At 52.3% G+C, this 24915-nt stretch overlaps 1 protein-coding gene across 3 annotated transcripts in view; it reads right to left on the bottom strand.

The window, feature by feature from the left end:
- Positions 1 to 571: 571 nt before the first annotated feature.
- Smad3 (SMAD family member 3) overlaps positions 572 to 24915 on the bottom strand; it is a 109134-nt gene continuing 84790 nt past the window's right edge. For all 3 annotated transcript variants that reach the window (XM_052188064.1, XM_052188065.1, XM_052188066.1), the window contains 8 exons: positions 21590 to 21783; positions 21334 to 21465; positions 20008 to 20082; positions 17318 to 17368; positions 9346 to 9558; positions 8427 to 8564; positions 6327 to 6471; positions 572 to 4251 (listed from right to left, as the gene is read on the bottom strand). In XM_052188064.1, coding sequence (XP_052044024.1) covers positions 4128 to 4251; positions 6327 to 6471; positions 8427 to 8564; positions 9346 to 9558; positions 17318 to 17368; positions 20008 to 20082; positions 21334 to 21465; positions 21590 to 21783 — 1072 coding nt within the window. In that variant the 3' untranslated portion in view covers positions 572 to 4127. The remainder of the gene's footprint in view (positions 4252 to 6326; positions 6472 to 8426; positions 8565 to 9345; positions 9559 to 17317; positions 17369 to 20007; positions 20083 to 21333; positions 21466 to 21589; positions 21784 to 24915) is intronic.

The following is a 24915-nucleotide window of genomic DNA, read 5'->3' as shown; positions in this document are numbered from 1 at the left end:
AGTAACTATAAAAGGTCTATGCACCAGGCCTGGAGGGAAGCTGGGAGACGAGCCTGCGGGCGGAGGGTGGCCTGTGGAGGCCTACCTGAAGGACAGGGACCTGTCTCCTGCTCCAGTTGTGCTTCTCTCTTTAGTATTTTGGTCTTCTCTGTCCACACCTCCAGAGGTTGATAGACATTTTAGTCAGAACAGCAGCTCAGATCTCATTTTGAATTTGGAATTCAGAATGGCATCACAGGAGCTACTTGTAATTTTTCTGTGTCTCTGGAAAGAAACAGTGGCATGGGAGACAGTGACAGCATAGCAGAGGATTGTAAGGGGAGCTCGGCAGGATGGGGGCAGGGGTAATAGCATTGGTGTACAGGAGGAATGAACAGAGAGGTTTCCAGAATGTGTCTATGACTAGCACCATGTCTGGGGAACCCAGGGCCTCCTGTGGGGTGCCCTTGGTAGGGAGGCAAGGGCAGGTATTACTCCAGGGTTGTAGTATTAGTGCCTGCTGAGCTCTGAAGACCCCAGACCTGCTGGGGTTCCCTCTTCCATCCCTCTACCCAGAGACAGCAGCAGCGAGTCAGACTGTGCTCCTGGCTCAGGAGCATTACGGTGAAAAGTTTATTAGAAGGGCGTCTAGAAGAAGGACACGGCTCTTTAAACAATGGGGTACAATGCTGTAAGATACAAAAGTTAGAAAAATCTAAAACACTATAAATACATGCTTTTTACAAAGACACTAAAGGCCTGGCTGGCTAAGGAGTGACAGTAACCTCAGCCTCCAAACATCCCTCAGCAAGAGTCCACACCAGCCCACTTGCCCTGGCAGCAGCAAAGGCTTCTGGGACAAAAGATGGCAACAATTTCCTTGTGAAGTTTCCACTTCAGAAGGGAGGGGCCTTGGTGCAGCGGACGTGCTGTTGAAGGGACTAGGCTTGACTAGGGCAGCCTGTTTGCACATGCCACCACTTGTTGGCCCAGTCTACTCTGATGCCTGTGGATCCTGAGCCAAAAAAGTCACTGCAGCCTCCACCAGTGTCTGGGACTGGCTGTGCCCCAGTTCTACCAAGTCACTGTCCTCAGGAGAGAGAACTTTACAACTGTTTTTAAGAAATTAAATAGTTACCCATCTGAATGGTTTTAAGAAATTGTTACATAAATATGAAAGCGGCAGAATGCTAAACATCACTTTTGTGTTAACACAAGCAAGGCTGTTCAGGTAATAGCCATGCATCCACATGTTCCCCGGTCTACAATGCCACGTCTTCACGGTTGACCCACATCCTGGTGTGTGGCTTTCTACCCACTGGGAAGTTGCTGTGCACTGTGAAGGCCATTACTTAAAGGGGCCAGTAATGGAACATGGATGCCACACAAAAACAGAACAAGCGAGCTCTGGCCAGGTTCCTTCTAATGTCAAGGGCTCACATGTCTAGTCACACAGTAAGAATACAGTGCAGAGCTAGAACTGCCTGCCTTCCCAGCCTCTCAAGGACTCAGAAATGGCAGCTTGGGGCTAAGAATGAAGTCAGATATTTGCCTCTGCTCCAGACAACTCAGCACATGCGTGACTGCACATGCTATGTAAAGAAAACCTTTCTGTGGTTTGAATAAAAACATCAGGCTCTGGAATACATCCCAGCTCTGAGAAGCCAGTTGGGGAAGATCAAGACCACAGCACCTCATAAGCACCGAGGCTTGATGCAACACATTTTCAAAAAGGCCCACTTAGGTCAGTGGAGAGGTCTGCCAGCCGCCTTGCCCGCCTTGCGGCCTTCCTAAGAGAGGCCCTGCTCTCCACTCTAGCCTGTCCTCAAAATGCCAGGCCTCTCTACAGGCCACCAACGGCCCTCACAGGCCAGCACAGGACTCTAGTCCACACACCTGGGCTAAGGAAGAAGGGGCAGCAGAGGAGAGGGGTACAGAGTTAGCTTCTTGGGGGTGCTGAAGATGAAGACCTGGTGCTAGCCATGGTATCAGCAGGCACCCACGGCTGGACCGGCGTGCAGAGTCAGGTCACCTGATGGAACCACGCTTCTCAAAGGCCACACCACCTACTGTGCCATTTTCTTCTCAATTCTCAACTGTTCTTTAAAAGCAGAATGCTGTTCATACAAGAAGGAAAACTGATTTGGGAGGACACTTTGATTACACATACCCAAAAGACCTGTGCTCTCCATGAATGTGTGACCTTTCCTAGACTCCCAGCCTTTTACTCTCAGGAATGCCAAGAGTAGACCTGCCTAGAATTTTCTCGTACAGCTTTCTCCAGTGACTGGTCAATAAAGCGAAGGGCCGTACTCCTAACCATGTGCCTCCAGAAGCCGCCGCCTGCCCTGAGGAGTGCAGGCTCCCTGTACTTTCCAGTTGTAGCAGAATGGGCTGTGCTACAGCCACCTGGAGGAGGGCTGGGGGAGGGGCACCAGAAGCCCCTAGGAAACCCGGGCAGAACGTGACATGAACCTCTGCCCGCAGCTGATAGAGGGGGCCATGAATGCTCCTCTAGAAGCTACACCAGAGTATCAGGCAGGCAAGCAGGCAGCCAGTTCCGAGGACTTCCTGTGTCTGAAGCAGCAGTCTGCAGACCATTTCAAGCCTGGCACAGTGTTCACGCCCATGGTCAGTGCCCTTTCAGAGAACCTGAGGGGTTCAGAATTGTCTTTGAGTCCTGTATCATCAGCCTGGGGAGAGACTCGCACAGGCATCCGTGTCTGAAGGAGGATTGGCATGCCTAGCTGGAAATACCCTGCCCAGAGCTGCTGAGGCCACAGGCTCCTGCGGGAGGGGCACTAGGATGTGCCCCAGAGTCTCTGGAGCGTCAGAAGATTTATCACATTGGAGGGTGCACTTTCTTCCCCTCTGGAGCAGGACAGAACTTCCACAGGAAGTCTGTGCAGAAACATGGGCTCGTCATTTCACAACGGAGACAGCAGCCAAGAAGAGAGTACCAGTTGCAGGCAGCAAGCCTGTGTGCCGCGTTCTAAACAGCCACGAAAGGGATGGGTTTTTCCAGTTGAAATAATTTACACTCGTTTTCTCTGTAATTGCCACTGGGAACAGTGCTCATTACACGGTGTCACTGCAGCAGTTTTCTGTGGCGATCCTTTACCAAAGCTAGGTGATCTTACATCCCAGGGTGAAGATGACAGAGCTCTCTGAATCAAGCCTGCAATTTTCCAAGGCATAAAAAAATTTTAATAGCCCTTTTCATTTGCCCATGCCAGCCTGGGATGTCTCACGTCCTGGTGCATTGTCTTCGATAACTCTCGGCTCCCAAACCTCAGGGCAAGCAGCAGTGGCTGAGTCCACTCTGGCTTCCTGGCCAACATATGTACCCAGGATTGTTTCTATCAAACAGAAGACATTTCAAAGAGCCTATGCTAGGGGAATTCATTGATGCAACTATCTCCATAAACCAACACAGCCTACCACTCAGAGTGTGGTGCCAGCTCCCAGAGATGCATTCATTCAGCATGGTGCCACCTCGCCCAGGACTGCCTTGCTGCTTCCTGTGAATATTTGAACAATACCGTATCTCTTTGCGATTGCTGTGATGATAGGAATTGTACCTCACACACACGCTGAGCTTCGGCCTCCTTCCAAGGAAGAAGGGAGGGGTGGGCGATGAAGGAACGGACCTCACCAGCTCTACCCTCCCTCCGGCATGTTTCCAACTCTGCATCCTGGGGGTTCGGGGGAAGTACCTGTGTAAGCCATTCAGTTCGACAGGTACACCCCTTCTGAGTGTGCTGGGGCAGGGCACGCTCCATCGAAAGTTCTTCTCCAAAGGTAAACTCCACACTCCAGCCCTGGAGAAAGGCACTTTCCTTTTGGACTATGACATCCCAGACCTCTGTCATTAAACAAGGAGTCAGGGGGCAACACACCACCTGTTAGCTCAAGCCACCAGATCAGAAGCCATCAGTTGGCCTTCAGACTGGGGCACGTGTATGGAGCAGACACAACTGTTCATAAAATCCATTCCTGGGATTTTCTTCTGTGGTCTCAGAGACAGGTTGGTGCCTTAGTTGGGAGGAATCTGTTCTTTGATAAGACCAAGTTGGATGGAGTTCTCTTCCAAGGTCATTTTTCCCATGCCCGCCCTCCCCAACCCGCTCCCTTTACTCCCAGTGTCTCTAAGACACACTGGAACAGCGGATGCTGGGGGAACCCATCTGGGTGAGGACCTTGTCAAGCCACTGCAAGGGCCCATTCAGGTGTAGCTCGATCCAGCAGGGGGTGCTGGTCACTGTCTGTCTCCTGGAAAAACAGGGAAGAGGTGAGAGACTGAAATGTTGAGAAGGCCACAGGCAAGTTACCACACTGCTTTCTGCTACCCCAGGGCAGAGATCTGTCTCTGTGCTAAATAGTCAAATGCCTAGAGGTGGTCCTAGCAATGTGGCGGAAACAGACCAAACTTCCAGGGAGGGCTTTGTGGAAGCTGGGCTCTGCTCGAGGTAGTGGGCCTCAGAGATTTAAAGGTCAGTTTCCGGGACCTGTGACAAGCCCCTATACATACCTCCTGCCTGAATAAAGGTCTCTCTCCCTGGTTCCTAACTTGGCCCCTGAGTAGGTACCTGCAGCCCCTTTCCAGATGGGGGCCAGCCCCACAGCTGTCATGGCATGCCTGTCTGATGGAGGGCGTTTTTACAAAGCAGTGAAGGAGCCACAGGCTCCAAGTCCCAGGGTGCTGCTCTAATCCCATCTACAGCTTATTTTGGAAAATCTTACCAGCAGACCTAGCTGGGGAACAATTACTGGAAAAACCAAGGCACACCACACATTTCTTTTCCCCCAAAGCACTTTGTCTAAATTCAGACTGCTTGGTGACGCAGCTCACAGGCAAGCTCCCAGAAGCCTCCACCAAGCAAAGGCTATCTGCTGTGGCGACATACGGGTGCCGGCTGGAGGTCAGGCCTAGACTGCAGCCTGCTTACTGCTGCTTTAAAGAACCAGCCTGAACCCTTACTCTGGCCCGCAATACAGGAGGGCATGGCTGTTCTGGGAAGGGGCCGCTCCTGCCACTAGGCTGCCGTGCTCAGCTGCCAGGCGGCAGTGACGCAGTAAGCCGGGTAGGACAGGGTGTGCTGGCAGGGTTTCCTCCGTGGTGATACAGTGCTCTAGAGAAGGGCTTCTGCCAGTATTGGAAGATGGAGGGCCCTGGTGCTGCACCACTTTGAGGTGCTTTGAACAGTTAGGGAGGTTCACACTCAGCCTGAGGCATCTGTGTGAAGGCAAGCAGGCCTCCCAGTTCTTTTCCTTTGGGGTTTGTGTGTTAAAGAATTAATTTTCTAACCTTTCACTCTGATTCCCTAAATGATCTAAATCCTGGGCTAAAAGGTTGGCTCAGGCATTTGTCCAGCCAGACCTTTAGGCCGGGTCATCACAGCACGGCTGGGAGATACTCTGCAGTCTGAGCAGTTGGGTTGCATGCTTGGTGGCCCTCCCTGGATTTCAGATTAAAAGGCCCAGGATGCTTTGCTCAATGGCACCAGGGGGCATCCATGAAAGAGCAGCAGCTCTGAAACCTAGACGGGGAGGTTAGCTTTTACAGACCTCCGTCCTCTGCTGCGAATCTGACTTTCCATAACTCATGCTCATCGGGGTTTCATTACAAATGGTGGCCCAGAGCCAATATTGAAATGGGTTTGGCTGGGGTGCAGAATGACTGCAAAACAAAATTGATTCCAAACATCTGGAAAAATGAAGAGAAGGGGCGAGGAACTTGCAAGGCACTGGCTGCAGCTGACGTGTGGGACCTCTGTGCGGCTCTGCTCTGGGGTCTGGGGAGGAGGCATGGAGCAGAAGGGCATGTTGCCCTGCCTCCCAGACCTCTCCTGTCCAGCATGGGGAAGGAAAGGAGACTGCATTCTCATTAAACCTAGTCTAGACGGTCTGAGGGCCTCAACCAAGCAGACCAGGCACACCTTGCTATTACTGGTGCCATGTTTAAAGTGCTAACTGGCATTCTTTAAATGAAAATATATACATAAATAAGTAGCTGTTCTCTATAAAACACTCAAATCTCCTTCCTTGTCAGGGAGACAGTCATCCTGAGAGTCCGTCCCAGGGAAATTGAGGACACAGCAGCAGCCAAAAGAGGCTGAGTCTGAACCTGTCCTTTCCACGCACCTGACTCTACGCATGCTCTTAAGCTTTTAGCCTCCACATCGCTACAAGAATAATGCCAGTGTCCCCACAGAGGGCCTGGAAATGCTGACGGCGCTCCAGAGCTGCCGAACACTAGACTAAGGCTGCGCTGCTAAACAGGGCTGCCATACCTTGCCTAGAGCTGGCTCCCTCTACCACCGCCAGAGGCGGCTCTAGTCACCGACCTGTACTCTGCTCCCCAGCCTTTGACGAAGCTCATTCGGATGGTGCACATGCGAGTCAACTGGTAGACAGCCTCAAAGCCCTGGTTCACAGACTGAGCTAGGAGGGCAGCGAATTCCTGGTTGTTGAAGATCTTTAGGTTGCAGCCTGCCAACCACAGACAAATCAGAGATGGCAATCCCAGGACCACCCGGATGGTTTGATTCACACACCTCAAGTGGTACACTATGCCCCCCTCCCCCCCCCCCAGCGGCTATCTGCTCTGAGCTCATCACCATGCAAGGATGGGCCTTCTCTGTTCCTACACTTGATCTGCACTCCCTTAGCAAGGAGATGCATGTGCAAGGGTCAGTACAAGCCTATAGGTGCCACCTCCAGATGCCGGGATGCCAGATGCCAAGAAGGAAGCCTGGAAGTGGGCTTGGGTGATAAGGGACGGCCTGGAGAGGCTGAGGCAGAACTCAAGGCTTCTGAGAAGCAAGGACCTGAGCATGGCTTCCAGTGCCTTGTGTGGTCGCCACCTGGGGACAGGTGCTCCTGCATTGGTACAGTAGTAGGGCATATGGCAGTGAGGTGGGCATGGGACCTACTAACACAGGGATGCTATGCAGAGGGTCAGAAGCACCTTCTGCCTGATAGCCCTGTCTCATGCTGGGCCTGGGGAAGATAGCTGGGCCACATGGTAGCCTCTAGATACAAGCTTGGCCTGAGATGACATTGGCAACAATGTGCATCTAAATTCTCCATAGTACAGCTAGAGACAGGCACAAATAACACTGAAAATAAACCTGTTTGAAGTCTTGCTACCCAAGTGCCAGGATTGCATGACCCAGAAAATAAAGGGCAGAGTCCATGTCCAGTAGGCAGTGGACTAGCAGGGACCCACTTGCTGTGCCTCTGCTTCTTCTGACCCTCTGTCTCCTTTGAGGGTGGCGGCGGGGGGGGGGGGGGGGGGGGGGAGAGGAGCTGGGCTTCAGGGCCCCATCAGCTTCTGAGCTAATAGGATCCTACCCGAGCCAGCTCAGCCTTCATGAGCCGTGGAGATGGAGGAGTAAGGCTGCAGGCTGGCTCCCACCTCCACCCCTGCCTGCTCCTGGAGGAGGTGGGTAAAACAGCACAGTCCATAAGCCCCGCTGGGGCTGCAGCCTCAGCTGAGCCAACAGACCGAACACAAGGCTAGTCAGCCAGAGTCCTCCGTGGAGCGGCCCTTCTGTGGCTTCCTCCAACTCTGGGTCTTGGAGAAGCTGGTCATTCTCCAAACTTTTCTCCCTAGCCTTTCTTACAGCCACGGGGTTCACTAGAGATAGTGAGCTCAGAGATGTGAATGCACATTATAGGTGAAACCACAGAAGCTGCCCAAGCACCACTCTGCTCGGCAGTCTGGCTGGCCCCGCCCACAGCCCGCTACTGTCATCATCACAGCAGCAGCAAACAGAAGGGAGGCTACAGCATGTCCCAGGCAATGGCCGGACACAGGCCACAGGCTGTATGAGGAGTGCGTTGGCTTTATGCCTTGGGGGGAGGGGAGTTCCAGCCTGGCAGTTCTTGGGGGCTACAGGGGACATCCTCAGAAAATCCTCAACTCTCCAGAATAAACCCAAAACATTCCCACACTGGTCCAAGGCCTAAGTCCAGCCTTTCTGGCACGTGCCCTCACAAACTGAACCCCACCATCTCCTGACACCTAGTGCCTCCTCCAGGACACCTTCCTGATCATCCCACAGGTAGATGGCCTTTCCCTATCCCAGTTGCTTGCCGGGGACTAATAGCCCTGGGTGTCACAACCATCCTGTGTCCATCTTAAACACTTCAGGCCTATAAAGCCGTGGGTACAGGGGGCACCTCCATCCGCCCCTCCACCCTAAGTAGACCTGGAACACATGTTTGGAGAAAGAATGAAGGGAAGACAGCACCTCACCTCTGGGGATGATGGAGAGCACCCTGGGTTACAGGGTTGTTAGACACTGCCTCTGTTCTCTAGGTCAGTGGCACACTGACAGGTACAGTGTCAACATAAACACCAGTGTGGAGGAAAGCCAAGAGAGACTTCCAGGGCACGCCGCAGGGGCCACAGCCCAGGGGCAGCATCTTTCGGAGCTTACCTGGGGGGATCTTGCAGACAGTGGCAGGGTGCCAGCCATAGCGCTGGTTGCAGTTGGGAGACTGGACGAAAATAGCACTGTCACTGAGGCACTCCGCAAAGACCTCCCCTCCGATGTAGTAGAGCCGCACACCTCTCCCTGCAGAGGTCAGAAGACATTGCGTCAGAGAGACCAACCCACAGGGCAACTAGGCCAGCTGGGCAGGAGACATCAGACAGAGCTGCAAGTGGCTACACCAAATGAGAGGAGCCCAGAGCCCAGCCCGAAGCCAAGTGGGAGAGTGGTGGGCAGCTCTAGGTTCCTAAAGCAGCTGGAACAACTGGCACAGGAAAGAGCCTGGACCCAGTCCCAATAATAGCTTCTGCCATTACCCAGCCTCAGGCCCGAGCTCCTGTCTAGAGGAGAGCGGTAGTAACCTTCCGTAGCAGCTACTGCAACAGTGCCCAGAGGGACAGCTGCTGCCATCCCCCTGCTCTAGCCCGTCTCCCCCAAATGCCACCCCACAAGGCACAGAGGAGCCTTGGTGAAGTTGCTACTCAGACTTTGGCACTCCCTGGCTCCTTGCCAAAGGGACCTCCCTTCCCATCATCTCCTAGTGCAGTCTGCATTTTATCTCTTTCCCTCCATCACCTAAATCCACTCCAGATGGACAGAAATTCGTTTTCAATTGACTCAGCACATCAATGGTTACGTAAACGTTGAGCTCTGCCTAGTGGGGCTGTCCCCTTGTGCTTAGAAGCAGCCCAGAGTACAAGAAAGCAGCTCAACTCCAGAACCAACCAGTGTCCTGTGGGCAGAGACCAGGTGACATATCCACACACTGGGCCACACCCCCACCTCCTCTATCTGGGTCCTATAGCACCTGGTACTGGGAGGTCTCAGTGTCCCCAGGAGGCAGGGGTGGAGATGGGTATGTTACCAATGTGCCGCCTTGTAAGCTCCACGGCTGCGTTCCGGTTGACATTGGACAGCAGGCCCAGGCAGAAGCGCTCTGAGTTGGAGGGGTCAGTGAAGCCATCTACCGTCATGGATGGCTGTGAAGCGTGGAATGTCTCCCCAACTCGCTGGTTCAGCTCATAGTAGGAGATGGAGCACCAGAAGGCCGGCTCACAGTAGGTGACTGGCTGTAGGTCTGAAGAGACACGGGGTGTGCCAGGTCAGTAGGTATTCAGTGAGGCTCTGAAAGACTTACTCCTCCTTTGACCTCCCAATGTCCATTGCACAAACCCTTCAGGGTGCCAGAGAGTGAGATCCTCAGAATCTGAGGGAGACCCTGACAGCCTATAGAAGAAACACTTCGTTCATTTCTTTTGAACCAACAGGCAGCCTGCCCCATAGTGTCTGGTCTTCCTGTGAACAGAAGCAGCCTTCAGAGTAGGGCTGGCCCAAACATGAAAAGGGTCAGGACCTACCAGCACTGTAAGCAGCCCCAAGCATACTCTGGCTGTGGTGTGGGCCATGCCACTCTACAGCAGTCCCTTGGCAGGGTCCCCTTGGCAGGCAGGGTCCTGGAAAATCCTCTCATTATCCTGCAACCTCCTGCAGACTGCATGCACCCTGTGCTGCCTCCGAACACTCCTCCACACTGTAGCTCCACTGCTGGCCTTAGGGAGGAGACTTATGCCCACTCTGCCCCACTTAAGTGGCCCACCTACCACTCACTGCACCATCTACCTCAGGCGCTTACTCTGAAGGACTCCCAAATATTTGCACAGCCGCCTGGTGATTTTGTGCATCTTTGTGCAAGCTGGTAGCCATAAGAGTCCCAACTCTTCAACCTGACTGTGAGGTTCGCAAAGTCCTCTCTCTTCCCTTGCACTGGCCTGAGAATCCTGTCTGCTGCCCACTAGGCAACTTCTTAAAGTGGAGAGCTGCCAGGGGCCCATGCTCAGTATCCCGGAAGTGGCCAAGCCAAAGAGCGGCAGCTGCTGTGTTGCCCATGAGGAAGGGCCTAGGCGGCCCTTGGGGACAAAGTGGTCCCAATCTCCTGCAGCCCAGGCATATGGCCCTTGTAAGAGTGAGAGGAAGACACAGTCCCCATCCTGACATTTTACATAGTACATACTGCCAGAGCCAGCTCCAGGGTCAGCATACCCTAAGCTAGGGCAAGTGACTGCCTGGGAGAAAGGGGGTCTGGATATTACAGGATGGTCAAATGCACCCTCAGTCTGTACTCACTGGATACTAACAGCATATAATATATATATGCATGTATATATGCATGTATGCGTATGTATGTATGTATATATATATCACCCTCTCAAGTACTGACAATAAAAACCATTCCCAGTACTGCCAGATGTGTTCCAGGGGTTGGAAGCCCTCCCCACTGAAAGCCACTGCCCTTTAATGTTGAACCAGCGTGACTTCGTTCATGTTCCCTATGTCGGCCTCTAAATCACCCCCTGCCCACGTGTGGCATCCTCTATGCCTCTGGAGCTGTCAGTGGATTCCCCAAACTAACAAGTAAGATGTGGCCACCTGGCACATGGCATCTGGTACCAACAGTGAGAAGAACCTTGACTACGGACCTGAGAACTCCCTGATCCTGTCTTGGCTTTCCAGAAGAACAAAGATTCCTTTCTTCCTGTTCTTCTCATGGCTGATCAAGAGGCCAGGGGGACAGAGGCAGAGGATCAAAGCTACTGTACAGAGAAGGGAGTGATGGGACAGGAGCAGCTGTGGCCTGTGCCCCGGCTCCCGAGGCTGGGCCGAGCCACACTGGCCATGTTCGGCCCTGGCTTTGCTCCACGCTCCCACATTCCAATGAGATAAGCTAGATTCTAAACAATGCGGCCACTAGAATGTGAGCTATGTTGCTTTGGACACTTTGGGGTTTTTGTTTTGTTTTGTTTAAAAAAAGAAAAAAGAAAAGCCCAGGGCTAGCCAAGGTTTAAAGTGTTCAGGTGACCTGTCAGTGCCACTAGCTGCTACTGCCCAGGTACAGGCTCTGTCAACCTTGAGGTGTGTCCTTGGGGACATTGTCTCCTACTCTGGTCTGTTTCCTATAGGGTCTGTGTCAAGACTGGTTCTACAAGACAGCTAAAGCTGGCCATCTCGGTCACTGTGCTTCTGCCATGTGTCAATCTGAAGAGGCAGCTTTGACCGATGCAGGTCAGCCCTGCCTACCAATCCAAAGGTGGCAGGCCACCCAGAGTGTCAGTTACACCTGGAGGAACACTCTTCTGGGAAAGGTGAGCCTCAGGGTAGAAAAAGGCCTTCCCAAGGAGATATGGATCCTCCTCTAAACACCTCTGTGATCCTCCAGGCGCCCTGAGCAGACAGGAGGGAGACCGGGATCAGGTGGGCACACCATCAGGGCTCACAGCAGCAGTGTCATGGCGCTGGGGCACAATTTGAAGGCTGCCACTTCAGAGGGGACCTGTCATCTCTGGCTCAGAAACAGGCAGGATAGGATAGCTCCCTACATATTTCTTAAGTCATGGCTGTGCCTTTGAGTTCTCTCTCTCCCTCCATCCCCACTATCAGCCCTAGCCGCTTCCTTCAGGTACTTCAGCCAAAGCGGAGCAGTGGTAGCCCTCCCCCACTTCCCATATGCAAAAGTCAAGACTCCTGAGAGAAAAGAACTCTCACTGGTATAAGTGTGTGGTAGCAGATACTGACTGCTTGACTCTGAGCTTCCTAAAAGATCAAACAGAAAGGGGTTTGGAACTGTTAAGGTTTGGAACTGTAATATACCCTACAGGCGCATACATTTGAATACTTGGTCCCCAGCTGGTGGTACTTTTAAGGAGGTTAGGAAACCCTTGTGACATAGGGCCAAGCTGGCAGATGTAGGTCCCTGGAAGAAGGCCTTTAGGGTTACAGCCTTCCCTGAGTTCTGGTTCCATTCTCTGCTTTCTGATCTACCAAGGTTTGAACAAAGTGTGCTTCGAGATCCAGCCAACAAGGGCTTAGCTGCTCCAGCCACCTTGCCATTCCCTGGAGTGAGCACACCCCAGGTTTCAGAGTTTCCCAACAAATGCCAATGTAGTTTACAGGGCTCTGAGGACCTGCTTCTCAAAGGCTCCTGGCACAGCAAGACTGCATCGGCTGATTCTCCAAGGAGCACGGGTTTGCTCTGTTGACCAAGGCTTCCAATGACATGGGGTGTTAGAAAAGATCTTGACTCCACATATCCCAGTTCCTACCAGTCTGCCCAGTCACTGCTAATATCCTCCCAGAACAGAAATGCCAGAGACATGAAGCCTCTGGGACCAGCCATCAGGGCCTCCACCTCCACCAGCATGGTGTCAGGCAGGCTTCTGGACTGGCATGGGGCACTCAGTTCTCCACTGGCCCCAGGCCAGCAGAACGCACTGGCTGGCTTCAGTTCCAAGCTCTGTTCCAAGCTGGCACAGACTCTCTGTTTTGTTTAAGGAAAGGAAAACAGAATAAAACCCAGAAGGCGACACTCGGATTAAGGGGTGCCTATTAAAAACATGTGCAAAAAGATTCCAGTTGGCAGAAGCAGAGGGGAGGAGAGGGGTGCAGCAACTTTCTCCTAAACTGAAGCAGGCGATGGGCAAAGGTCCTCACCGTGGGTACCATAGGACTTGAGGTCAAAGCAGAGAAGCCTGGCTAGTCTGGGCCCTCCTCACCCATGGAGAGCAGGTCTGTCTCAGTATTAAGGATTCCTTCCTCCAACTCCAAAGCCCTTCAGCTATCTCTTCCTTAGCTGTTCCCTTTCAGTAGAGTGTCCTGCCACATCTGTATGACCCTGAGCAGCAAGGCCCAATACTGGTGACATAAGACATTCCCTCATACAAAGAAGTTTCATGCCCAGCCACCTGAGGACTTTCCCATGTGCTACCGGGGTTGGTCCTCGAACCCAGTGTCTGGGTCCTAACTCTAGCCTCTGGGGTCAGGGCAGCGAGCTAAGGCAAGCAAAGGAACGAGGGCAAGCTCCTCTAGCCTCGGGCCAGTTTACTTACTAAGAGTGTGTGTGTGTGTGTGTGTGTGTGTGTGTGTGTGTGTGATATGCACATGCCTTGGTATCACCTGAGGTATCAGTCCCCACTTTCCACCTTGTTTGGGACAGGGCCTCCTGCTCAACTGGCCTATGATCTTCCAGGGAGTCTCCAGTCTGCCTCCCATCTTGCTGTAGAAGATACATGCTACCGCATCTGGTATTCCAGGGGTTCTTGGGATCTGTCTTCATGCTTGCATGGCTGTACCCAGTGCGCCCCTTTCCTAAGCACCTGCCTGTGTTCTCACAAGCCCACCAAAGGCTGCAGCTACAGATGGCCTTTGCAAAGTCCCTGTCTGGCAGCACAGAGCCAGCTGGCTTCTCTCCATTTCAGGGGCCTTTCATTGCTCCTACCCTCCCCCCCCAGCCCCATCCTCTCCCAGCAGGAGGTGGCTCACCCTGCCATAGGCATCCAGGAAGCCATTACCTCAATAGGCTTCAGCTCTCTGCTGCCTCGGGGCTCTTCCGAGGACCTTGGTTTCCTCATCCCAGACACACCCTGCATGTGTCACTGTGAAGCAGGGAACGGCTTACTCACCAGAGGGATCCAAGGGGTCACCTTTCCCTAACCTGCTGCTTCCTTCCCCTGGTCCTCAACCTTCCTGCCTTAGACACTTAGGAAGTTCCAGGTGACCCACCCAGCATGATGCGTCTGACAGAAACACACCCTGCTCACAGCTCCTGCTCTGACAAACAACAGTGTCAGGGGTTCCCCAGGGCCAGCCTCCACACTGTGCCCAGCTGGGGCTCAGGCATGAATTTGGGCTTCATCACCCAGGTCACCACACGGCTGCTTTAGAGAAGTGGCTTCACTGGGGCAGGAAGCTCATCCTTTCCCAGACCTGAGCTGTGGCCTGGAGTGAGGGAGAAATGAAAGAAGTATCTGGATGCTGTACACATTCTTTTTGCATAATAATTTCATAACAAGATCTTTAGGAGGCACACCTGGAACCTGGAGATACCCTCATGTTTCTTGAAAGCACTGTGCTGGCTAGTTGTATATCAGCCTGACAAGCGAGAGCCATCTGAGAGCAGGCGAACCTCGGTTGAGAAAATGCCTCCACAAGATCAGGCTATGAACAACCCAGTAGGGTAGTTTCTTAATTAGTGATCAATGGAGCCCATTGTGGGTGAGGTCATCCCTGGGCTGGTGGTCCTGGGTTCTGTAAGAAAGCAGGCTCAGCAAGCCATGAGGAACAAGCCAGTAAGCAGACCCTTCCATGGTCTCTGCATCGGCTCCTGCCTCCAGGTTCCTGCCCTGTTTGAGTTCCTGTCCTGACTTCCCTCAGTGATAGACCAGCCTGTGTTCCTCTGGCTTCCTCCCAGACAGACTGCTCTCTCCCTGATCCACCTACTCCCGTGATGTCAGACAAGCCTTTCAGTGGTGTTGCTAGAACAATCAGTAGATAAGGGGAAGAAGTTCCCAGCAGCTACCTGCTTGTGGGAAGTCTGCAAAATGGAAGGTTTCCCCCTTTCTTGGATGTATTGTATTCTACCCACCCTAGGGCCTGGTTGGGAAGGGTTCCACCCAGCCCTTGTGTGCTTTGTAACAGCGCCTTCCCCTTAGACTAATGGCAAACACGATGCAATGGCTGCCACTTTGTGCCTTGGACTCCGAAAGCTGTGAGGCATAGTGACCTCTGTCAATTTTCTCCAGGCCTGTCACACCTTAAAAGGGCAGGCCTCTCCAGGGTCTGTCCCATTCTGTTCATCTCAGCTTCCCTCAGGGTAGCCACACCTACTTGGGTTCCCTTCTGGTTTTCCTCCAGTAACTTCCCATCAAGTACATTCCATACAGTGGCCAGAGTGCCTCAGTGAAGCTGCTGTGAAGATCCCACCGCAACCCCTTCAGTATACTGGCAACCTAGCTCATGCTGTGGGTTGGGGGCCGAGGTGGCGTTCAGGGCTCAGCCTCACCTTCCCTCCCTGTCAGCTGACAAGCGCGCGCGCACACACACACACGCACACGCACACGCACACGCACACGCACACGCACACGCACACGCACACACACACACACACACGTCATCGCCCCACCCAGCCCCGCCCAGCCCACTCCCAACACCTTCATCTTGGCCATACAGAGCCCCTCTCCTGTGCTCGCTTCCTCCACACCACAGGTGAACCCAGAAGTGAGCAGGCCATGAAGGTCTAAGTATTCTCCTCAGATAGCTCTATGCATGGTATGGATTCTCCCCCGACATCTGTACACCGAGGAAGCCAAAATACAAAGCCAGTTTCTCTGTCGCCGTATATGGCTGAGTCCAGAGGCTCTCCTAGCCACTTAATTTTCTGACCTGTGACATGAAAGTTACCACGCTTCTGCCCATGGCTATGAAGAGCAGCCCTTGGGGTACCTTGAAGGAAATACTCACCCTGTCCCCACCCTGCTCTTCCCCTCCCAGCCCTTCTTCCCCAGGTCTAAGAGTTGAATGCCTGGGAGGGACCCTTAGCCAGAGAATTCTGGCCCAAGGCCACTGCCACTTTCAGACTGGCTGGTGACCTTGATGGCTTCAAAGATAAGTCCCCACCACAGTGGTACCTACCTGGTCATGGTGGGGTGAAATGGCTCTAAAAATAAATCTAAGGCAATCCCAAAGCAGGAAGCCCAGAGTCAAGCTCACAATTGGCCTTTAATGCCTTCTAGTTTCATTTGTTTTCCATAACTCAGTCCCTCTGCTATCAGGGATGCGACCTTCCCTCAGCCCAGCCCCTCAGGATTAAATGGTATCTCAAAGTCATGTTTTGATCCACCCACACATCGGCATATTTCAAAGGGTCTTCACCCATCTCCCAATATTCTAGATGATGCGTTTTATCCAATCTCTGCCACGGTCTGAAAACAAATGGGCGCCACAGCCTGTCCAACGGACCCCACTCAAAGTGTTTCACCATAATCAGCTGCTTTTCCTAAGCTGAAAAGCAAGTAGCAGCCGTAACGCCACACTCCCAACCCTGGGAACCCAAACTTAGGGATTTTTTTTCCCAAACTACAAACCAGAAAACCAAAAGCTACCTTTGATAAAAACATGGGCATCTCATCTGTTTTGAGCCCTTCTGCCGTTTCTAGCCCCAAGGACTCCTGCAAAGCTCCCCTCTCCCACGCTGGAGAGACGCTAGCAGGCTGGCAGGGTGACCCTCAAAACACTGACCCACAGTCCAACAGCTGAACATTGTTGTGGGAACGGTGGGGTCAGCTGATATAAACGCCCTGAGATAACACAGTGATAATCGAAACATCCAAATGGAGAAACATTTTCAGAGGAACAGAGGCAGAGAATGGAGAAGGCAGACAGGCCATGATTTCAGTAGCATGGAACACATGTCTACATTGCCCTCACAAGCACCAGACGGACCATGATAAAATGGTTGTGCTTGGCAGTGCGATCGTGGGCACATTGCTCTCTCCCCAAATTCCTTATATGTTGCTGTTTTAATAACAAGTTATTATGAGATGATATACTCAGCTAAAATACCAACGTGTGTCAGAAACAAGCTTCTGGGAGCTGGGGCCCAAGTCTGGGCAGCTGCTTGTGGCTTTGCCCCGAGGCACGCACGTGTGTTTGGCTGACCAAGGGCTCCCTGCCCTCCCACCCCTCTGCTCCCCCAACCTCCCCATCCCCCCACCCCCACCCCTGTCTCCTAGGTCTGAGGTCTGGGAGATTTTCGTTCACTCACGTCTGACCGCTTCCCAGGGGAAATATGAGCCTCAGCATAGACTGTCTTTCCTACAGGCCACTGATCTCAGATTTCCCTGTTCTGAGGTGAACCAAGGATCACTGTAACCAGAAACCCAGTGAGTTGAGCAGGGCCGATGGTGAAGGAGGGGCAGGGCTCACTTCACTGTCCCTTCCCACGGAGGCAATCAGTAGAGTTACAGCCAGTGGGGCGGTCTCCACCGTACGGATGACTAGTTACTCACCCAAGTTATTGTGTGCTGGGGACATCGGATTCGGGGAGAGATTTGGAGAACCTGCAAGGTGAGACACGGTTGTAAGACATTGTTGGCGTACACCACAATCAGGATCGCTCGCCATGCCACACGGAAACCCTAGAGCAAGGTTTGAGTCTCAGGAGCTTGGGCCTAGCCTCAGAGCTCCCCATCACATATCTGGGCAGGTTGCCCTATCTGTGGAAATGACGGATTGAGCTTTAGAGGCCCCTCAACCACCTACCACCTTAGCACCTAAGCAAGACTCTAATACAGGCAAAGGTGGGCCCAGCTAGGCCCACCCCCACACCTACCCTCAGAAAAGATTGACTATTCCCAAGGAAATGAAAAGATAAGGAGACCTGTTCCTGCACTGCGCAGCCCTGTGCTGCGGAAGGTAGCATCCATCCCTTCCACACTGCCCGACTCACGGTCTAGCTCTCAGGTACCAGGAAATCACCTCAGGAAAACTCACAGATCTGTCTCAGAAATCCTGCAAGCCTACAACAGACTTGATTCTTTTTACACTGCAGGAGAGGGCACGTGGAGAAGTCTAATTCTACATAATTCATGTTCTGGTGTTCTCTCTACCCCTAGCTACCAAGAAAAGTGTGTGTTTGTGTGTGTATGTGTGTGGTGTGTGTGTGTGTGTGTGTGTGTGTGAGAGAGAGAGAGAGAGAGAGAGAGAGAGAGATCATGTCTGCCTTTCCAAAGGCCCATGTGCTCTGGAGCATAGTTAGTTATTTATGAATGTCTTGCGGCCTCGCCCCACCCTCTGACATCCACCAGACCTTGAGGCTGAGCCCTGACGCTGCCTTGAGTTGTCCCTGGGGCTCTTTTATTTCACCCCAACAGAGCTCTGAGCTCTGAGAGGGCCAGGAATGGGTCACAGGCTTCCTCTTCTCCCCTGTGGCAGCACCTGACCCAGTGAAGATAAAGAACAATTTCAGAGGCCATAATGGGGCTTGGACAGCTTGCTGCATATGCACAGCAACCCTGTGGGTCTGACAAAACTCTGCTGACATTACTGGGCTTAATTTGCCTCCTGCTACAAAGTAGAGCCATTATCATCTACTGACCTGTATAAATTAAGTAAGATGGTTACATTAAAAACAAACAAAAACAAAAAAAACAAAAAACAAAAAAACCTGATGCCAGGATTGGCATACAGGAAGCATTCAATGGTTGTTTGCTTCCTATTTTGTAGTAGCTCAAATCATGAGGGTCTAAGGTTAGTTGAAAGGACACATGTGCTGCCAGGGGAGACTTGAGGGTGACCTGGGTGAGCCTCTAACCAGAGGACACCTCCACATCTCACCTGGTAGGAAAGCCAGGCCCACGAGCAACCAGACTAAAAGCCAAATGGGTTATGCGGAAGAACAACAAAGAACAGAGCGAGGTCTTCACTCTCCCGTGCCTAGGCTGCCTGAGCACACACATCTTGAGCCCACAAATCTTGAGCCCACAGAGCCTTGCAGGGAGAGAGGGGTGCAGGAGAGGGGACGGAGCACAACGAGACGACAGAAAGCAGAGAGAGCAAGCCGACTGGAGCCTGGGAAAGCATGCATGGCTGGCCCTTGCCACACCCAGGCCGCTCTGCTTAGGTTTGTTTATAACCGTCATTCTACACATTCAGAAAGGGGAGAGGAAGCGGGCTGAGCTCTGCAGCTGGAGGGAGGCTGCCGAGCTGGCTCACTTCCCACGCCAGCACTCCGGAGCTGCAAGTTTGCAGCGGTCACTTGGCACAGAGTACTGGAAGGTCTTCCATGCATTCCAGCTGGGTCTGCGCTGCCAGCCACATGCCTGGATGGGTGTGATTTGGAGGGGTGTGCTTGACCTAAAAGTGTAACACCCAAGCGACTAGCATACATGGGATCCCTTTTCACCCCTTTGAGGATTGAGCAACCTCTTGCAGTCCAAGCGTGAGGGCAGCCCACCATCGTGGGAATGGAACAGCTGCAGGGCCCCCTCTCTCCCTCCTCACCCACCACACAATGGAGAACAGGTCCCGTGTGGCAGCTGGGGCTCTGTTCAAGAAGCTGCTGGTTTGGAACCAATTTAGTCCCATAACATACGACATGGGAAACATCTGGGAACATAGCAGGAGAGAACTAGCTCCATCCCTTCCAGCAGGGACACACTGCTCACATTTGACCACTACAGACAGAAGACAGACCAGAACAGAGAGATGATAGATTGATATATAGACAGACAGACAGACAGACAATAGATTGCTGGATAGACAGACAATAGATCAATATATAGACAGATAATAGATCGATAGACAGACAATAGATCGATATATATAGATAGACAGACAGACAAACAATAGATCGATAGACAGACAGACAGACAGTTTTTTGCGTTTTTCTTTTTTTAAAGAAGTCACTACTGGTGTCTTTAATGGCCACCAGAAAAGGCTGTTTCTCCATCTAGGCTCTCCACACTGCTCACCTGCACTGCTTCGCATGTTCGAGCCCATCTCGGACCTTCCGCCAGCACCACACCCAGGTGACCTAACACCTGAACATCTACAATAGACTACACTGTCAGTAAAACTACATTGTGTCCCTACCGCAGGAGGACTGATGAGGCACACAGGGGTGCTACTCTATAGACACTAGGTAGGGAGAAAGCAGTGAGGCAGGGGCAAGGCTGCGGGCACCGCCCACACTACTGACCTGCATCCATGCTGTGGTTCATCTGGTGGTCACTGGTTTCTCCATCTTCACTCAGGTAGCCAGGAGGTGGGGTCTCTAGGGGAGTAAGAGGCAGGTCGCTCTATGAAAAGGAATGCAAACCCTGCCTCTGGCAGGACATCTGGTAGCCTATACATCATGCATTCATCCCACGCCCGGGTGCAGGGCACCTAGAAGACAGCTGGGCCTCAAGGGAAAGTGTCAGCCCCTGGACTCTGCCCTGCTCAGGCCTGTCCACCTCTGCCCTCTGCTTCCCGACTTGGATCCTACCACAGTGACTCCCATCTCTGAAATACCTTGCTCCAGGTCTACAGCTTATCTGGCTTGTTCTGGTCCTTCAAGGTCAGGTTAAAAAGGAGGCTTTAGGACAAGCCTGCTTCACCATCTCTGTCCCCTGAGGAACTATGGCCTTGGGCCTGTCCCTGTACAGAGTGGCCACTCGGTCACTGCTGTCTTAGGGGATGTGGCTTAACTCCCCGGCAAGGGTGCCATTCAGTGGTGGCCCTCGGTGATCTGTTTCTGGGAACTCCGCTGTGTCTTCCCACCCTGCCTTAGCCCTCCACGGTCTGCCATCTGACAGGGAGTGAACGACTTACCCCCCGGAGACCAGCGCTACCTGCAAGGATCTGAGAAGCCAGACAGCTGGCCTCTGCTTGCATGCGTTCTGACCCAAGACACAGGCCACAGCCAACCTCAGTCCAGTAAACCAACCCAGAGTAAAAGCCACATCCAAATTAGAACACTCTAAAAGGAACACAGCTGGATCATTGCCCCGAAAGCAAAAGTTGCCCTGACCGGCCCTAGCGTGGCCAAGCGCAGCTTCCCTGGATGCCAGAGTGCTTGGCAGTGATTCACACATTATTTGCATGTAAATGAGGGGCTTCTAGAAACACTGGCACTCTGACAATGGAGCACATTCTATTTACTGCCTCAACTCCCACTCTGCCCAGTCCAAAACTCAAGGTACTTACAGGGCCCTCTGCTGCTTCACCTCACCCTCTGCATCCCCTACCCTTTGGGGACCCTGTCTGTGTGCCAGCTTTATGAGCTGGGAGGGCGAGGAGAGACACAGTGTTGCTATTTCCGCTTTGAAAATAAATGACGGCACTGAGGCCCGGCAGAAGGGTCACAGAGTTCTCCGAGCCAAGAAAAACATCGTTAGGGGAGCTCTAGCCACTGATCATTCCCAGCAGGGATGCAGTTCAGAATTGGGGGCCCAAGAGCCTGCTGTATGCCCACAATATAGTGAAGATGGGAAAATGGCACCACCCCTGTCTCCTGGCTACCTCTGCTGCCACCTGTGCCTACCTGGAATATTGCTCTGGGGCTCAATGCCAGCGGGGAAGTTAGTGTTCTCGGGGATGGAATGGCTGTAGTCATCCAGCGGGGGGAACTCGGCCGGGATCTCGGTGTGGCGTGGCACCAACACTGGAGGTAGAACTGTACCCAAGAGAGACACAGCAGAGGTGGATCAGTGCCAGCGCACTGAGGTCCCAGCCCCCAAGGGCATCTAAGACCCTCCAGCTTAGGTAGGACAGGGGAGGGCAAGACCACGTTCACATACCTGGAGTCTCTACTCTCTGATAGTGGTAGGGATTTACACATACTTCATCCTTCTTCATGTTGAAGGCGAACTCACAGAGCTCCATGGCCCGTAACTCATGGTGGCTGTGTAGATCAGGCCATCGCCACAGGCGGCAGTAGATAACATGGGGGAGCCCCTTCCGATGGGACACCTGCAGCCGGCCATCCAGTGACCTGCCGTGGCAAAGAAGGGACAGAAGGCATCAGTTACATAGATTTGGATCGCTGTCTCCAAAGTCCAGCCCCCCGCAGCTCCTGGGGAGTTCAGGGCTGCTGGCAGACCCTCTCAAGGTCATTTCTCCCCCAGACACAGGAGACCGGGAGGTCTGAGCAGCACTGTTAACTGTTCCTGCTGACAGCGTCCCGGCTCCCAAAAGAAATGAAGAGCCCACCAAGGAAGGCTGAGACTTCCTGGGATGGGAGAGAGGCCTTGCAGCAAACAGGCCCCAGAGTTCTCAGAGCAGCAGCTCTCAAGGAAGGGGATCTTCTTGAAAGAAGCTCAAGAAGATATACATGCCACCAGTCCAGCCCTGGAGAGATGGCTGCCGGACAGGGTGGAAGGCAATCATAAGACGACAAGAGGAGGCCGAATGAGCAGGAGAGCTGACCTGGCGGGGAGCCTGCTTTCCTCTGAAAGCAGTAAATGGCCTCCGAGATGTTTATGTGGACTGTGGTGTGAGAACAAAAGGCCCTACGATAAATGTGGCTAACGGGTGGCCCACAGGTGGGGAGGCGGTGGGGTGGCAAGTATGGAGTAAGAGAGGCAGGACTGGCCTTTCCACAAGAAGGCTATCCAGGGTCCCCAGGTCGGGGACATAATGTCTCTAGTAGCTAGGTCAGGCTAGCAGAGAGCTGCAAGCTGTCTCTCTGTCCCTAGGGCACTCATGGGTCTGAATCCAATAGATTTTATGAGTACTTTATTAGAGAGGGGCTGACCAGAACCAACCAGGGTCCAAATAATCTCCAAGCCACTGGCTTGGAATAGGGAGGGACGAAGATCAGCTCTAGGTTTGGTCACAGGGACGGAGAGCAGCTGACTAAGGACTTGTGGAAGGATGTAATTACCTCCCTCCCATGAGGCCCAGACCAAGGAGCCCCTGCAGCCGAAAACAGTAATTACAGAGCCGAACAAGAGAGGACAGCCTGAAGCTACTCCTTGAGGCACAGAAGGAAGGCAGCCAGATGTGAAATCTGAAGACCTGAAGGCTCCACTGACTATGCGGCCCTGGGTACTAGGAGCCTCAACTGCCCCACATGTAAGATGGGGATGGTCTTCCCCTCACTTGATCTCTACTAGAAAGTACTTTACAAAGCACTGACTGGGGAGAATTCCTCTCAGAGTTACTGGTGACTGCTGTCATTCTCTAAGCCAGCCCTAGGCAAGCGGGCATGAGCTGGGGTTGAAGAAGAGGGAACAAGAGAGTGCTTAGTGGTAGGTGGGGACAGAAAATCCTTCGCTCTCCTCACTTTCTTCCAAAGCTACCAAATCCCCCAAAGATAAGGGAGGTGGCCACGCTGCCTCTTCAGGGTATGACAGAAGGTTAGCTGATGGGAAAGAGAGAGACAGGAGAGAAGTAGCCAGAGAAGGGCCACGCCCACCCGCAGTGAGGAAGATTAGAGCTGGAGAGTCCCTCCAGGGAAGTGGGAGGGGCATCCTCTTGCTTTCAGAGTAACCACTGGTGCTAGGGAGATGATCCAGTTAGCAAAGTACCTGCCAAAGTGTAAGAAGTTCAGTCTCAAGAACCCGTGTGAAAAGGGCTTGGGTAGTGCCCTGAGGAGGCGGAAACAGCCAGATCCCTGCCTAGCCTATGCGGTGAGACCAAGGCCCTAAGAATAAAAACAAAGTGGATGACACCTGAGGAACAACAGCCAAAGCTGCCTTCCAGCCGCAGACGAACATGTGTGTAGGTCCCTACACACATCATCAGGATACCTGCACACACGAACCCACACAAGTACACATATACATGCACAAAGACAAACAGTAGAAGAAAAAAAAGCAAAAGTGCTACCATCATCAAAGCAGTGTACCAACGTCCTCAAAACTGACCAGCACACCAATAGGACGGGGCAAAGGTGGTCAGGTAGACATGGGACGTTGACTTGCATCGAGCATCCAAAGACACACCTGGGAAAGGTTGTTTTTTTTAACAGGTGTTGAAAAACCTGTTGAACCTCCTGGAGATCCACACTAAGAAAAATGAACTTCAACCTGAATCTCACACCTCTGTAGAAACTGAGGTTCAAAAGAATAAAACTCAAACCAGCGAGGAGCTCTGGGAGCAGAGAGTGGTTTCTCAGCTACAACGCCAAAAGTACTGTCCGCTAAAAGTCAAAGTTGATCTATCGATACACAGGGACTCAGGATAGGGGCTTCTGATCAGTACAAAACTTGAACAAAAAGAGAGGTGACAAGCCAGACAGAACACTGGCAAGAATATGTCTTACAGAGGTTCTTTCTAAGACAAAGAATGCCAAAAGCAACCCAATATTCAAGTAGCAAGTGAGTCACTTAAATGCTATTTAAAAAAACGTAAAAACAGCAAAGGTGTTCTACATCATTACTGATAAGAAAAGCGTGAATTAAAACTACACAAAGGGACCAGAGAAGTCTCAGCAGTTAAAAGCACTTGCCTTTCTTTTTGTTTTTTAATGCTCAATTTTTTTAAAGATTTAATTATTTATTATATGTGAGTATACATTGCTGTCTTCAGACACTCCAGAAGAGGGCATCATATCTCGTTGCAGATGGTTGTGAGCCACTATGTGGTTGCTGGGATTTGAACTCAGGACCTTAGGAAGAGCAGTCAGTGCTTTTTAACCACTGAGCCATCTCTCCAGCCCCAGCACTTGCCATTTTTGCAGAGGAGCAGAGTTTGGTTCCCAGCACCCACATGGAGGTATTCACATGGAACTATAACTCTAGTTCCAGAGTCTCTGATGCCTTTTTCTGAGCTCCTCGGGCACCAGGCACATGCATGGTACACAGACATAAATGTAGGCAAAATACCCATATCCATAAAACAAAATGGAACTATATACAATGAGATGACACCACACAACTATCAGGACAGCTGTAATTGAATGGACTGTGTGTGCCATGTGCTGACAGTGGTGTGGAGCAACTGGAACTCTTACACATCACATGTGGAAAACAGTGATACGGTGACTCTGAAAGACAACTGGGGAATTTCCTATAGCCAAAGCAAAAGCCTGCTGTGATAGTTTCTTTTCCAGTTGCTGTGATTAAATACTTTGACCAAAACTGTGATGGTCAATCTCAACTATTAATCTGATGAAGCTAGA

The sequence above is a fragment of the Apodemus sylvaticus genome, chromosome 7, assembly GCF_947179515.1.
Source record: "Apodemus sylvaticus chromosome 7, mApoSyl1.1, whole genome shotgun sequence".
In the NCBI taxonomy this organism is placed as follows: Eukaryota; Metazoa; Chordata; class Mammalia; order Rodentia; family Muridae; genus Apodemus; species Apodemus sylvaticus.
The sequence above is the reverse complement of the archived record's forward strand: the minus strand, read 5'-3'. Positions and strand labels throughout refer to the sequence as shown.